This window comes from Ammospiza nelsoni, chromosome 4 (assembly GCF_027579445.1).
Source record: "Ammospiza nelsoni isolate bAmmNel1 chromosome 4, bAmmNel1.pri, whole genome shotgun sequence".
In the NCBI taxonomy this organism is placed as follows: Eukaryota; Metazoa; Chordata; class Aves; order Passeriformes; family Passerellidae; genus Ammospiza; species Ammospiza nelsoni.
Window position 1 is genome coordinate 71,097,212 of NC_080636.1, and position 14,010 is coordinate 71,111,221.

General features: G+C 38.8%; 2 protein-coding genes across 2 annotated transcripts in view; one reads left to right on the forward strand and one right to left on the reverse strand.

Annotated features, from left to right (window-relative positions):
• The window catches only part of RXFP1 (relaxin family peptide receptor 1), a 50,366-nt gene extending 39,789 nt beyond the window's left edge, over window positions 1–10,577 (forward strand). The window contains exons 10-19 of the mRNA XM_059470546.1: window positions 454–528; window positions 808–879; window positions 1,774–1,845; window positions 2,566–2,637; window positions 3,031–3,102; window positions 5,086–5,157; window positions 5,401–5,630; window positions 6,960–7,370; window positions 7,888–8,106; window positions 10,198–10,577. Coding sequence (XP_059326529.1) covers window positions 454–528; window positions 808–879; window positions 1,774–1,845; window positions 2,566–2,637; window positions 3,031–3,102; window positions 5,086–5,157; window positions 5,401–5,630; window positions 6,960–7,370; window positions 7,888–8,106; window positions 10,198–10,499 — 1,597 coding nt within the window. The 3' untranslated portion in view covers window positions 10,500–10,577. The remainder of the gene's footprint in view (window positions 1–453; window positions 529–807; window positions 880–1,773; window positions 1,846–2,565; window positions 2,638–3,030; window positions 3,103–5,085; window positions 5,158–5,400; window positions 5,631–6,959; window positions 7,371–7,887; window positions 8,107–10,197) is intronic.
• A 1,798-nt stretch (window positions 10,578–12,375) lies between these two features.
• C4H4orf46 (chromosome 4 C4orf46 homolog) lies at window positions 12,376–13,850 on the reverse strand. Its single transcript, XM_059470807.1, has 2 exons — window positions 13,681–13,850; window positions 12,376–13,586 (listed from the first exon to the last, which is right to left on the reverse strand). Exons 1-2 carry the CDS (start codon window positions 13,840–13,842, stop codon window positions 13,431–13,433), a joined length of 318 nt encoding a protein of 105 aa, XP_059326790.1. The 5' UTR covers window positions 13,843–13,850; the 3' UTR covers window positions 12,376–13,430.
• Between the last annotated feature and the right edge of the window lie 160 nt (window positions 13,851–14,010).

Genomic DNA, 14,010 nt, shown 5'->3' on the forward strand with positions numbered 1-14,010 from the left:
ACAGGAGGAATGCCATAGTCCCTGCCCTGGTGGCAGCCTGACCCCCCTCCCCAAGACCCTGTCTGTGATCTGCCACTGCCCTCTCCAGCCTGAAAGATGAGGGAACGTCCTCCCCTGCATGCCAGAGGGAAACCTCCCCCCACATCCCACTTCCTCCATCACCCATAGAAGTTACACGTTCTGACTGAGTTTGTACGGGGTTTCTATATTTCATTTCAATAGCAGTGATGTGGAGTGAACATCTTTCCTTTACCTGGACATTAGCAAGCTAAGGATAAAATATTGCTGCACAGAATGCCACAGAGAAAATACGTGAACATTAAAGAAATTTCAAAATTATTCAAAATTGTATTTTTTTTTTCAGAAGTGCACAAGAGACATGCATTTTTCTATGATGTAACTGTGCAAATATAACCAGCTGTACTAATCCTCTTTTTTTTTTTTTTTTTTCAGAGAGATGATGAATAATTCCCTTGCTCGTTTGCCTGACAAACCTCTGTGCCAATATATGCCAAGATTAAACTGGCTGTAAGTCTACCTTATTTTAGTGGGAAAATATTATTTTGTTGTCTTTGTATGGCAGTTCCACACCACTTTTTCTTATGGGGAGCTGGATCTTGCAGAGTGCCCGCTGGGTCACTGCAGGGCTGATGGCCTGAAGTCATCAGTTGAGTGTGCAGAAGTGTTACATGTCTGCCTCCCACTCTCTTCTGTGTAGTCAAATTCTGGTAGTAGTTTTCTTCAATTACCTTAGAATAAGTGCCTGAGTTTATTTTCAGTGACTGATGGGGTTATTTTGTATCCCAGAGACCTTGAAGGCAACCATATCCATCACGTGAAAAATGCCACTTTCATGTCCTGCAGCACTCTAACTGTACTGTAAGTAATTGCATATGCTGGCTAGCCAGAGTGAGATGTGCTTATGCTGAACAGTCAAGTGGTTCATTACAGCTAATAGAAAAGTTTCCTGAGTATGGTGGTTATTCATCTCTTGAGGATATTAAATTAAAATGTTTGGTTTGAAGTGAGCACCACACAGAATATCCACTGTTTATATTTTACAGCGAAGTTCAGCATTGAAATATATAAAAATATTTCATTGAAGAGACTTTAGGTGATACTAAGATTCAGAAATTTTCATTATGTCCTTTGTATTGGAGTCAAAGATCTCATGATGAGAACTAGCAAACAGAAAAAATTCATAGCTTGTTGGTTATTTTGATTGGCTGGTGGGTTGACTGCCTCGTCAATTTTAGAATTTTCTCCAAAGTTTCTTCAGTGATGATGTAACCATCTTCAGAAAATCCCTTCTACTTTTTGGTAGATCAGTAGGCTCCATGCTGTCACTTTCAATTCTTAGCCCTTCTCCAGTACCCATGTTCTTGGCTTTCTAAGCTCAGTGGCAGATGAAACAAGGGTGAATGAAAAATTTCACAACCTTGTACCTGTGTCTGAGACAGGATTAGGTCACAAGTCTTTCAGCCCACTTAATATTCTTCCTGCCCTCAGGCAATTTGCATCAGCCTTCCATGGATGCACGTGTGTGTATGTGTACATATATATATGTAGAAGTACATGCATGTATAGGCAAAAAGAAAAGTTATTTACCAAATGATAAAATGGCAAACTTCTAGATGCAATTAGCTTGTTAACTGAATTGAGCAAATATTTGAAGATGCAGAGAACAGAGAACTTTTAAAGTTTATAAAATCTTATATTCAAAATTAAATAGACACCAAGAAGAAGAAACATAAGTTTGTTTTATTCTTTCAGGGTGATGAGACGAAATAAAATCAGTTCCCTAAATGAAAACAGCTTTTCTTCTCTCCAGATGTTAGATGAATTGTGAGTAGATTTCTTCTCTTATTTGTATAAATCACAGTTTTGTGATTTATAATATGAATATCATTCATCATAAATTCTATTTCATACATGCTCTGGAGATGACATCCTTCCTTAGGTTATATTTTAAAGATATATTTAACAGGAAAGAAATAATCAATAAAATACATCATCTGTACCAATCATATTGGGGCTTTTCTCACATTATGTTCCCTGAATATAATAATATTAATTATCCTTTTATCATTACAATCTAGGTGCATGTGTGCCTTCAGTGTCTTTTAGGCCAGTTTGACAGTTTTGGTCGGACTGAGACCTTTATTCCTCTTTTATTAGGATTTCTGCACAGTGAAAGTAAGATGAAAGGTAGAAATAAATTCAGTTTAGCCCATGTGGATACATTCCCATCATGAAACAATATGTTTAATTAATTTGTAAGCTTCTGCAAGTCAAACTAATGGTATTTTACTTTCTTTTCAATGGAAATAACAATAAATTATGCATCTAACAGTATATCTGAACTAATGAGACAAAGCAAGATCTGATAGCTCTAGCTTCCCACCGTGTTTTAACATCATTCTTTTATAGTCCAGATTTCAGATAACCTATAGAATAAATTATATCTTATTTGACAAATAAAATTGTGTATATTGAAACTGCAAAACTATTCAGTAAAATTACTGTGTGTAGTAAGAACTTACTGTGATCTGTGTGTTTCTGCAGAGATTTGGGTAGTAACAAGATTGAATCACTTCCTCCATATATATTTAAGGAACTAAAGGAGCTTTCACAACTGTAAGGATTCTTGTTTATTATTATACGTAACTGTACATTCCTCATTTGATATGATGCTTTCAGTCATATGTGTCAAAAAAGAGTACATTTGTTTGTATGCATCATTTAAGCTCTGCCTAAAAAACACACCAAAAGCAATTTTATATAGCATTTTGTCCAGAATAATTTTGTCAAAGATGTGCATTTTCATGTCCCAAAAGACAGCATGTTCAAATTCTACCTTTTTCTAGATCTTGTTAGTCCATACAAGATGAGCTATGCTGGCTACATCATAAGAAATTAATAATTTCATGGAAACACCTAACATGATATCAGAATTTAAAAGTAGATTGACTTTATTTTTAGAACAAGCTGTAAGGAATGTGGCCAAAGTTATTTTTGTTGTGTTTACAGGAACCTTTCTTACAACCCCATCAAGAAAATACAAATAGACCAGTTTGATTTTCTAATTAAACTCAAATCCCTGTAAGTATCAAGTTTTTATATTTTAGCTATATTTTCTTTGTGATTTGCACATCTCCCTCAGGCAAACATGATCCAGAATATGTTTTGTAAGAAATTGCCCCTGAGGAGTTTAGGAGGAGTTTTGCAAGTGCACTAATACAGTAGCTCTAACTTGAATTCTGCCAGCAGAGCTCTTTCTAAAACTCTGAGAGAGTGCAGCAACAATCTTGCAACTCTGAAATGATCCTGCAGTAGATTTAAGTACCTCTTCACTGGTCACTTCGGCTCTGAAGTAACCGACTTGGTATGTAGCACAGCATTGGTTCTTGTCAGACATCACTTCAAAATCACAGAAAAGTTTGTTCTGGAAGTGACCATTAAATGTCCTCTAGTTCAACTCCCCTGCAATGAGCAGGGACATCTTCAACTAGGTCAGGTTGCTCAGAGCTCTGTCCAGCCTGACCAGGAATGTCCCCAGGCAGGGGGTATCTCCCACCTTTCTAGGCCACTTACTCCAGTGTTTCACCACCTATTCATAAAGAATTTTTTCCTAATATCTGGTCTAAATTGACCTTTTTTAATTTAAAACCATTACCCCTTGTCCTATTGCAACAAACCCTACTAGCAATGGTTGTGGAGATTAAAAACCAGAGGTTTTCTTGGACAGCAGTGCAGTAGGAGTTCATGGTTTGGCCTGATGTGATTATGTGTGAGCTGTAGCCAGCACTACACATACCTTTGTTGATCAAACCAGCTTCCTCACAGTGACTGGAATCCCCTGGCCAAATTCAACTAAATTTGGTAAAAGGCTAATGAACTGAAAATACTAAATCTATAAGTGTTATGAAAATAAGGAACTGAGCACAGAAAATAATAAACAATTATCTCCTTAACAGTCAAGCTACAGCATGATTTTATCATTTTATCTATTATTTAACACCAAAGAACTCATACAAATCAGTGATCATGGCCTTCATCCTGTTTTAGTTAAAAAAACTATTAAATCTTGAGACAGATCAACAGACAACTGTGTTTTGGCAGTTTATAGGACACCAGTTCCCTCTTTATCTGTTTGAAATAGTGGAAATAGTCGGGGAAAGCACTCCCTAGGATTCATTGCAGCACTTAAATAAAAGTGGCACAATTCCTTGTTGGGACTTTCTCACATCTGCCAGCAAAACTGCCCACCAAGGCACATCAACTAACCAGTTCTCCATTTTTGCCCAGATGAATTCAGAACGCACAGGAATATTACATTCAAATCTTTGAACAATAAATCCAATTAAGGCTCCCCACAAGGAGAACCAAAGACCCTTGATCAGGTGCACATGTAACCAGGGAATAGGAGGGACTGGAAGGATACAGAACCTGAAGTTCTAAAAGAACATCTTACAGAGTTAAATTTTATTGATCTAGCACTGCAGGGGAAAAAATATTACTGCTTTCATATATATAGGTATAAAATTTAAAATAAGGAATCCCACCTGTGTGTCACAAAAAAGCCAGCATTTTTTCTTACATGCTGTGTTCTGTGTCCCAGCTTCCTGCTGGTTTTGACAAAAAGAAGAGACTGAGTTCTTGGGTTGGTTTGTTTGTCTAGTAAAGCAGTCCCTGGGACAAAAGAGAGAAGAGGTGTGTAAAAATATTACTAGAACAAGTTTTTATTTCCCCAGAGATGATGAAAGAACATCAGTAGAATAGTACTTTGAAAGGGCGACATATTAATCAGACATTCATTAATTCTCATGACTAAGTGCAGCACTAAGAGTTTTCTTCATGAATCTGGAAGAACAGTGAGTTTATTAAAATTATTTGCATTTCCTTTTTGTTCCACTCCAGATTTTACAAGGACTTTTTGGTCAGGTTACAAAGGGTTGACAGATTAGATGGAGTAAAGTTCTTCTTTACTTTCCTATTATCATAAAATCACAACTCAATGCTCATAAAATTTGGGGTTTTGCCACCGAGTTTCTATGGCCTTTTACTGAGAATGTATTTTTACAGCAGCTTGGAGGGCATTGAAATTGCAAACATCCAGAGGAGAATGTTCAGTCCCTTGAGAAACCTTTCCCACATGTAAGTAGATTATTTTAGAAAGTTTGCTTTCTTTGGCCTGAATTTTACAATTACAGAATACTGGATAATTGAAAACATCTTTTCAAAAGATGTTTGAAAAGCAGCACGTTAGCAGTTGTCAAATTCTGACCATTTTTTATTTACTTTTCTTCTTTCAGAATATGTTTTCTGAGTAGTTACTAGATAATTTTGGTATTCTGACAACCAATCTAGAATGATCTCTCATCTGTTTCTCACAACCAGATATTTTAAGAAATTCCAGTACTGTGGGTATGCTCCTCACGTGCGCAGCTGCAAGCCCAACACTGATGGCATTTCCTCCCTCGAGAATCTTTTAGCTAGCATCATACAGAGAGTGTTTGTCTGGGTTGTATCTGCCATTACCTGCTTTGGGAACATTTTTGTTATCTGCATGAGGCCTTACATCAGATCAGAGAACAAGCTGCATGCCATCTCCATCATGTCTCTCTGCTGTGAGTACTCCATATCTACAATATCTTTTTAGTCTGCTTGTAGTGTGTATGATATTTGTTATTATGGTATAGTGATGTATTTCCAGCATTGGATTAACTCTGCTTTTGTGACCTTGCAAATGAAAACACAAAATGTTGTGGTTTATATACCAAGAGGTCTTGTTAAATGCTGCCTTTGCCAGCTGGGACATTCCGAAGGTTTCGTGTTTGATTTTCATGCCGTGGGAATTCTGTCAAATTCCCACTTTTTTCAGCAAGAAGAAATAAAATTCCAATATTTCAAATGCCCAAACCCCTATATTTTACTATGCATTCCTCAGTAAGTAGTGATTTCTGCATGCAATTACTGTGTTCAAATATTCTACTCTTTGTACAAACAAAAGATTGCTTATGCAAATATAGAAAATTAATTTGTCCTAACTCCCCAATATTAGAAATTGGGGTGATTTTTTTTATTTTAATCCTGAAAGCATGACAAGTTTATTGATTAAGTACTTGGCAATACAATCACTGCAATCCTGAGTCTCTCAACACAGAAGAGTCGATAAGTATTGCACAAATGCAATTAGATGCATTTTGAGAGGTAGCTGTCAACATTGTCTAAAATTATTGCAACATTTCTAAATGCAGCATGCTGGTGACTTTGAAACTTTGTTTTTCCCATGAAACAATCTGAATACTATGCAAAATTTTTAGCAAAATACCCATGAAGACTTCAGCTCTGTGTTGACAGGTCATCTCCCCTTACTAGTCTTAGAAGACTATGCACATGAACTTTGAACTAGCAAAAGATGGAAAAAATAACCTTGAATTCAGCAGCGATGGCCTACTCAAAGAAAATTATCTCTTAAGCCAAATGTTAATATAGACATAAATAAAGAAATAACACCTAATAAAAAAGGGTTGCAAGAATATTTCTATAAATAAGGCTGTATATTTTTCTATCTGCAAAACAATTTTACCAGAGCTTTAAAAAATGGAAACAAGTATGAAACATGAACTGTCAGACCAAATGAAAAGGAAAACAAAAAAAGGAAAAAGTAACATAATTACTTAATTACTAAGTAATTACTATAATTAAGTAATTACAATTAATTAATTGTAATTCATTATATAATTGTAATTCATAGTACTATTCCAGATGTAATATTGATTTGATATCTAATATCTATTTTATATCTATAACTGTGTAGTAGCTTACTTGTAAGTAGATACTTACATATTTATTTATGTGTGTATGTGTGTGTGTGTCTGTTTTCCAAGATACATGTACAGAGAGAATGGGAAATTCAGATGTGTAAATAATGATGTTAAGCACTGTGCCCACAGGTGCTGACTGTCTGATGGGGATATATTTATTTGTGATTGGAGCTTTTGATCTTAAATATCGTGGAGAATACAACAAGCACGCTCAGTTGTGGATGGACAGTATCCACTGTCAATTGGTTGGATCGCTGGCTATTCTGTCTACAGAGGTGTCAGTCTTACTCTTGACTTATCTGACTTTGGAAAAATACATCTGCATAGTTTATCCTTTTAGGTGTTTGAAGCCCAGAAAATGCAGGACAATTTCCATTTTGGTTCTTATCTGGATAATCGGGTTTGCTGTTGCTTTTATCCCACTGAGCAATAAGGAATTTTTCAGGAACTACTATGGCACCAATGGCGTCTGTTTTCCTCTTCACTCAGAACAATCAGAAAGTTCAGGAAGTCAGATTTATTCTGTTGTGATTTTCTTAGGTAAGTTGCTTTTCTTATTTATGTATTACTAGAGCTGCAAAGGAACCAAGTTTTCAAACAATTAAGATAGCTGTGATGTTCACACCTCCTTGGATTTAGATGCTCCAGCAAGCATTTAAAGGCTATTTCCAATATAAATACTTTACTGTGTTAGATGTGTGCCTACTTATCTTAAAATGCATGAAGGGATGAGAAAGTAGAAAGAAATTATTGTTCATTATGTTCTTGAATTAATAGACTATGTTAGGGAAGTAGAGCAATGGTAAGGCTAGAGAAGAACTATTTAGTTTTAATCAGATGGCAATCTTTTGCCAGTTATCAGTGAATAAAATGAATACCTGAGTAGAGACAAAAATTCACTCTTCAGGATGAGAACAGACTCAGATTTTCTGGCCACTTAATTCCATGGGACTAGCAGTTTAGATGAAATATTCTTTTTTATTATCCAGAATGCACATAGGTGATGTAGAATTGCAATTATTCTTTTAAGGTATAATTAATTTTAACTTTTAAACAGGTGTAAACTTGGCAGCTTTTGTCATCATTGTGTTTTCCTATGGGAGTATGTTCTACAGTGTTCACCAGACAGCTATTATGGCTACTGAAATTCGGAATCATATTAAAAAAGAGATGATCCTTGCTAAACGTTTTTTCTTCATTGTATTTACTGATGCACTATGTTGGATACCTATTTTTATTTTGAAACTCCTTTCTTTACTTCGAGTAGAAATACCAGGTATGTCCTTTCTTTTATGAGGCTGTTTCAACAGTGCCTGCATGAAATGTTCCTTCTACTTCAGAAGAAAAATAATTTAATGAAATGAACTATGTTGCTGAAATTAACTTAATGTTATCTATCTATCTATCTATCTATCTATCTATCTATCTATATATTTACACACAATATAATGAACAATATAGTTTTGTTATTTGATTAAACTCTATTACTATAATAATGAAAGATTAGCCCCCTTTGAGTTACACAAAAATCTCCAAAATTCAAATCATTCAAGTCTATCTGCATATAATATCTATAAAGTGTACAAATATATTTGAAAATCACGACTGAGTTCCATTGGCTTTTCTTATCTTAGGACTTCTGCTGTTTCTGTTGCCTAAATGTCTTAGGACAATATAGCGTTTTCTATCTTGATTTAATAACGTAACTTATTCTGAAAAAATTATTTTATTTTACAAGCTAGTATTTATAGCTCAAATCATTAAGTCATATAAAGATCTGCTTATCTTCTTCATGCTGTGAATATATTCCCATGTAAAAATAGTGTAACCTAAAAGACTAAAATTGCACTTTCATTTTTTCCTTCTCTTTGCAATACCAGTAGATGCCAGAAAAAAGCCTCTTCGTGTGGGGCTTGTTAACCCTGTTAGAAAGGACATGTGAGCATGAACAGAACAATCAGCAACAGCGGATTCAGACTCAGTGTACAGATGTATGTCACAATATTACATTGGCAAGAAAATGTTTTAGCTCAGATGATTTTGCCTTATGCGCTGACCAGGAGGGTTGGGAGTTGAAATTTTCAAAGTTTGGGCTTGCATCTCAAATGTCTGGAAGTTACACTGATTATGTTAAATATTCAGTTATTTCAAATATTTTTAAATTGTTCTTCAAGAAGCTCTCAAACCACCTATGATATTTGAAAGAAAATATTTTCGAAAGTAGAAGCAGGCGTACTATAGGTCAAGAAACCTTGAAGAAATCTGGCTGAATCACAGGGTGATCTTGGGTTCAGCAAATTGGTGTCCTGTGATAGATGAACCAGATTAAAGATTGCTCAATTTGTGAGACTAAAGACGTGACAGCTAGCTGTTCAAATTGATACAAATTGTAAACCTGCTTTGATAGCATTTGCTTTGTGTTGGTGATACAATGTGACAGTTTTAGAACTAAGCACCTGCTTGTGTCCAAAATTGTAGCCAATCTGATGGGTGTCAACAGGAATGTCTCGATATTGCAACAAAGTTGTAAATGTGGAGAGGGGCATGGAGAGGAGTCCGGGAAGAAGAGAGTCAATTAAGGTTTTTATGCCTCTTGGAACAGTTCTGTAACAATTTTATAAATCAAACTACACAAGGGAGGGCACCCACTGGCATCTTTCAGCACTTTAATCCTGTCCTTTATCCACCTGCTCCTCAGGTAACTTATCTCCCAAACACTAAAGGACGACAAAGGGATGTTGTAAAGGTGCACAGACTGACATAGGCAGACAGTGAACACAGAAACTCTTACCAACAGGAAAAGAAGGAAATTAGGAAGATGTATACAATGCTCTTTTTCAGGAAGAGGAATGGAGAAGTCCTGGTGCAGAAGAGAAAACCAGGCTCTGAGGGGATACAGGGAATGGAGCATAGTTTTGCAGGACAGAACATCAGGGGCATGATTCGGACTGCATGTTATCAGTCCTGGGAAGAGGATGGGGAATGGAGATCACAGGAAGAGATAAGGAGCAAAGCAGAGATAAAAGGCTTTGGGGCAAAAAAAAGGGGCTCAGCCAGAACAAGAAGTCTGTCAGGGCAGATAGGGAGCTGTGGCATAGAAAAGAGGGATAAATGGAACTACTGGGAGAATAATAAATGTCAGCTTTTGCAGGGAGTACTGAAAACAGAGGGAGATAAGAAGCAGTGCAAGTGTAACAGAAAGAAGAAAAAGAAAAGCACCTGTTGTGCCAGGAGCTGAGCCTAAGAGCACATGATCTCCCCCTCTCACCAACAAGCTATGCTGCATTGGCATCAAGTGCTTATGCTAACTAAAGAATGCAAACACTGGGGTGCATATTACAGCTGCCTCTCTTTTTCCCTCCCTAAGGTACCATAACTTCTTGGGTGGTGATTTTTATACTGCCAATAAATAGTGCTCTGAATCCTCTTCTCTACACTTTGACTACACGACCTTTCAAAGAAATGATTCACCAGGTTTGGTACAACTACAGGCAGAGAAGATCCAAAAGAGGTAAAGGCAGCCAGAAACCGTACGGTCCATCATTCATTTGGGTAGAGATGTGGCCGATGCATGAAATCACGCCAAAGGTTACGAAGCCTGTGCTTTGTACAGACTCTTCTGATGCTTCAGTGACTACACAGTCAACAAGACTGAATTCCTACACGTAATGACGTTTGAGTCCTCACGGTGACATCGGCACTGTTAGTGTCACATCCGAGGGCTTGCTGCTTTACAGCCACGAGGGAAATGGGGAGGTGTGACATCAGCACTCACCTGAACCACTGCGGGAAGGAGAGGGAGCCGGGTGTCTGTTTGCAGGTAGAACTGGCATTTCACCATCTCACAGCAGCACCTGACATTTCGACAGCTCATCCTAGATCAGAATGAGAAATCAGATATTTGGGGATTTTTTTCTTCCAGAAGCCAAGAGTGTGGAAAAAGCATGAATTGTCATTTGAAACATCTCACCCTGAAAGCAGATTGTTTGAAAGTCATCTATTTATGGGGAAGTGTGTGTATGTGTGTGTGAGTGTGTGTGTGTATTTTCTTTTTTTCTTTTTGTAAGTTCCCATTTCAACAGGTGATTTTTTAACAGTTAAAGGTTTCCTCATTAAGAAATGTATTCTCTTCTCAAAGTTTCTGACTGGCTCTATTTAGGCTGCATCATCTCTTAAAAGCTTTAAGGAGCAATAGCTGTAAGAAAAACATTCAAATTTCATAATTAGGTCAGTTAACTATTTTTGTCAAAGCCAAACAAGTGAAAATTATATTCCTTTTATAAATTTACAGACTATTTAACTCATGTAAAGGCAATAGTGAAGTGGTAATGATAGTTCTAAGGCAGTTGCCAGGTTGGACAAGGCCTTGATCAGCCTGGTCTACTGGGAGCTGTCCCTGCCCATGGCAGGGAGAGGCTGGGACTAGATGATCTTTAAGATTCTAATTCAAGCAGAACCAGAACTGTGGTGAAGAAAAAAATAAAAATAAGGGGTTTGGTTTGTTTGGTTGGTTTTTCTTTTTCCCCAAGTGAGTCCCCCAGCTTTAACTAGTGGCAGTTTCTCCCTTCTTACTCTGGAAAGACTGGACTGAGTATCCCAGCACCTTGCTGCTGGTCTTTCCCTCACTTTTCTTAACAGGCTACCAAAAGTAGCTCACTACAGCTTGCAGACTTCAACAAATACCAGTCTTTAGATGTCTCTCTATGTACAAGGGAGATGGTCAAATAGAAAATTATCAGTCTTAATAGGTGTCATGACATGTACATTTTAATCACTTTGTACATGACTGGATGCATTACAGTTGAAGTAATTTAAAGACCACAGCCATTCAGCACTTTTTGAAGCATTATTTTACTTCCCAGAATTACAGGGTAAAATAAAAAATATCCCATCTGAATCAATCCCCTAGAGGCAGTTCCTTCACACATTCTTAATGAAGAGAATGTTTTCTATTATGAAGTATTACAACTTCCCTTCTTCTTTCAGTACCGTATTCAGTCTGATGGCCTAGAAGCCCAAAAAGGTAAAAACAACTTCTTTTTTGTATTGATTTGAAACTATTTAAAATTAAGTTAAAAGATACTTCCAATGTTTGCACTTAACTTCTTAGCGGTATAAGAAGTAAAATTTTGAAAAAGTGTGGCTCACACTTCAACTGTTTACAGAACTTTGGATTATCTTTTGATTGGAAACTGAAGATTGTTAAGCATCTTGTTTCCACTACTGTATGTTCTACTGAAATAAAATATTATCTGCTAAACAAAACGACTTCTTTTCCAAGCTGTTCAGCAACATTTTGGGTTGTTGGGGTTAAAAACACCTGAGCAAAATCCTGCCACATGGATTGTCTTTAACTAGGACAATTAGAACTTAATTCAATGGAAGTTCCTTACTCATGGGTCAAGCTCTCTCAAGGGCTGCAACTGCCTTTGGTGAGATGTGCAAGGATGCCTGACCTTACCACTACCTGTTTTTCACTACACAGGATTATGGTTATATTCACTGTCACCTTTGTTTCTATCAATAACACAATAACAGTCAATACTTCATAATTTTGCAACTTCTTTATTGTTTTGGTAAGCAAGCTACAGTGGGTCTTTCTCAAAGTCCTATAAGTAAAAACAAGGCCTGCTAATAAGTCATGGCAGAGTCACATTCTCCTGCAGCCTGCCCTTGCACCTCAGCATTCCTTTTTTCCACAGTGCCTGGTTAAGGTAAAGGAGTGTCAGGGAAGCTATTTATTACAGATCAGCCATCCTTCAGACCAAAAGGTTGTATTAACACTAAGCTCTAGACTATCAAACTAGCCACTGCTTAAGGCAAAGATAAAAAACCAAACACTGAAAAAGCTCCCTGCTTCCCCAGGGCTGGGAGAATAAATGTCACAGATTCTATTCTAACTAATAGAAGCTTTTACTTACAGTTCAAAATAATCCAGCCTATCATTAAACAATGCTGCTAAATGTCTACCCTGCAGAGATACAGGGTTCATCATAAGGCACTTTATTACAGCAAAAGGTTGGGTAAAATTGTTTGCAGTAATAAAACATCTTGCAAAAAATAATCTGCAGCTTTATAGACATACATTGCGATACTGCTGAAAATAGTAAGGTTTGGGATATAGAGTTTTTCTACAGCTCATAAATAAGCCACAACTTGTCGCATTATCCCATACTTAACATGAAAATAAAAAAGTGTGTAACAAAAAACTGAAGTTGAAGTTTCTCTGGGGTTGGCAGGGTTTCTGCTGATGACGGGTCTTAAAGAGGAGGGCTGACAATTCTTTATCATAGGACACCACTTCCCTACCAGTAAGGAGTTCTGAATGTAGCACACATACTGACTTTGTATCTACCACGCTAGCACAAAAGAGAGAGGAAAAAATAGGGGAGTCAGAGATCGCTTGAGCTTCAACGAAGAATCTAAAAGTCAAAACTGATTCCCTAAACAAAGTTTTTTTATTCGGTAGATGACCATAAAACATCCATACGAGAGCCCTCAGGTATTTGTGTAAGATCTCTGGGGGAAAACAAAGCTCCACGTGAGGTCCCTGAGGCGGCGGTCGAGGAGCGCCCCGCCGCAGCGCGGGCCGGGCCGGCCTCACCCGCTGGGCTTCAGCGACTCGTAGCCCTCCCTGAGCAGGTCCCGCCACGTCCTGAGGAACCGGGCGTTCTCCGAGCACTTGGTGGCCAGCTCCTCCACCTGGGCCGACACGGCCGACGTCGCCTCCAGGATCTTCGCCAGCGAGAAGGCGGCCTGGAGGGACGGCAGAGAGGTTGGGGGTCACCGGCGACCGGCAGCGTCCCAGAGGGGTCCCGGAGCCCGCCCGGGGGCAGCGCGCCGCACTCACGTCGCCGATCTGCATCTCCACCTCCTCCAGCAGCTCCCGCGTGTCGCCGCCGGGCAGCTCCGGCGACCCCGACCCCTCGCTCCCGCCGCGGACCCTCCGGGGTCGGGCGCCGGGCGATCCCTCGGGCACCGCGGCGGGCGGCAGCGGCCCCGCCTCAGCCATGTCCCGCTCGGCTCTCCCGCGCCGGGAGCTCCTCCCGCCCGAGCGCCGCCCACGGCCCGCCCAGGCCCCGCTCCCGCCGAGCGCCGCCCCGGCCGCGGATGGGCGGGCGGCGGCCGCGATCACCGTCCCGGCGGGCGGCCCTGGGAGCTGTAGTCCTGCCGCCCGCCG

What these genes read in the sequence shown, in the direction of transcription:
- C4H4orf46 (XM_059470807.1), bottom strand. Translation starts at nt 13,842, where the DNA reads ATGGCTGAGGCGGGGCCGCTGCCGCCCGCCGCGGTGCCCGAGGGATCG. An exon ending in TGGAGATGCAGATCGGCGAC is followed by an intron (nt 13,587 to 13,680) that starts GTGAGTGCGGCG and finishes CCGTCCCTCCAG; the next exon opens with GCCGCCTTCTCGCTGGCGAA.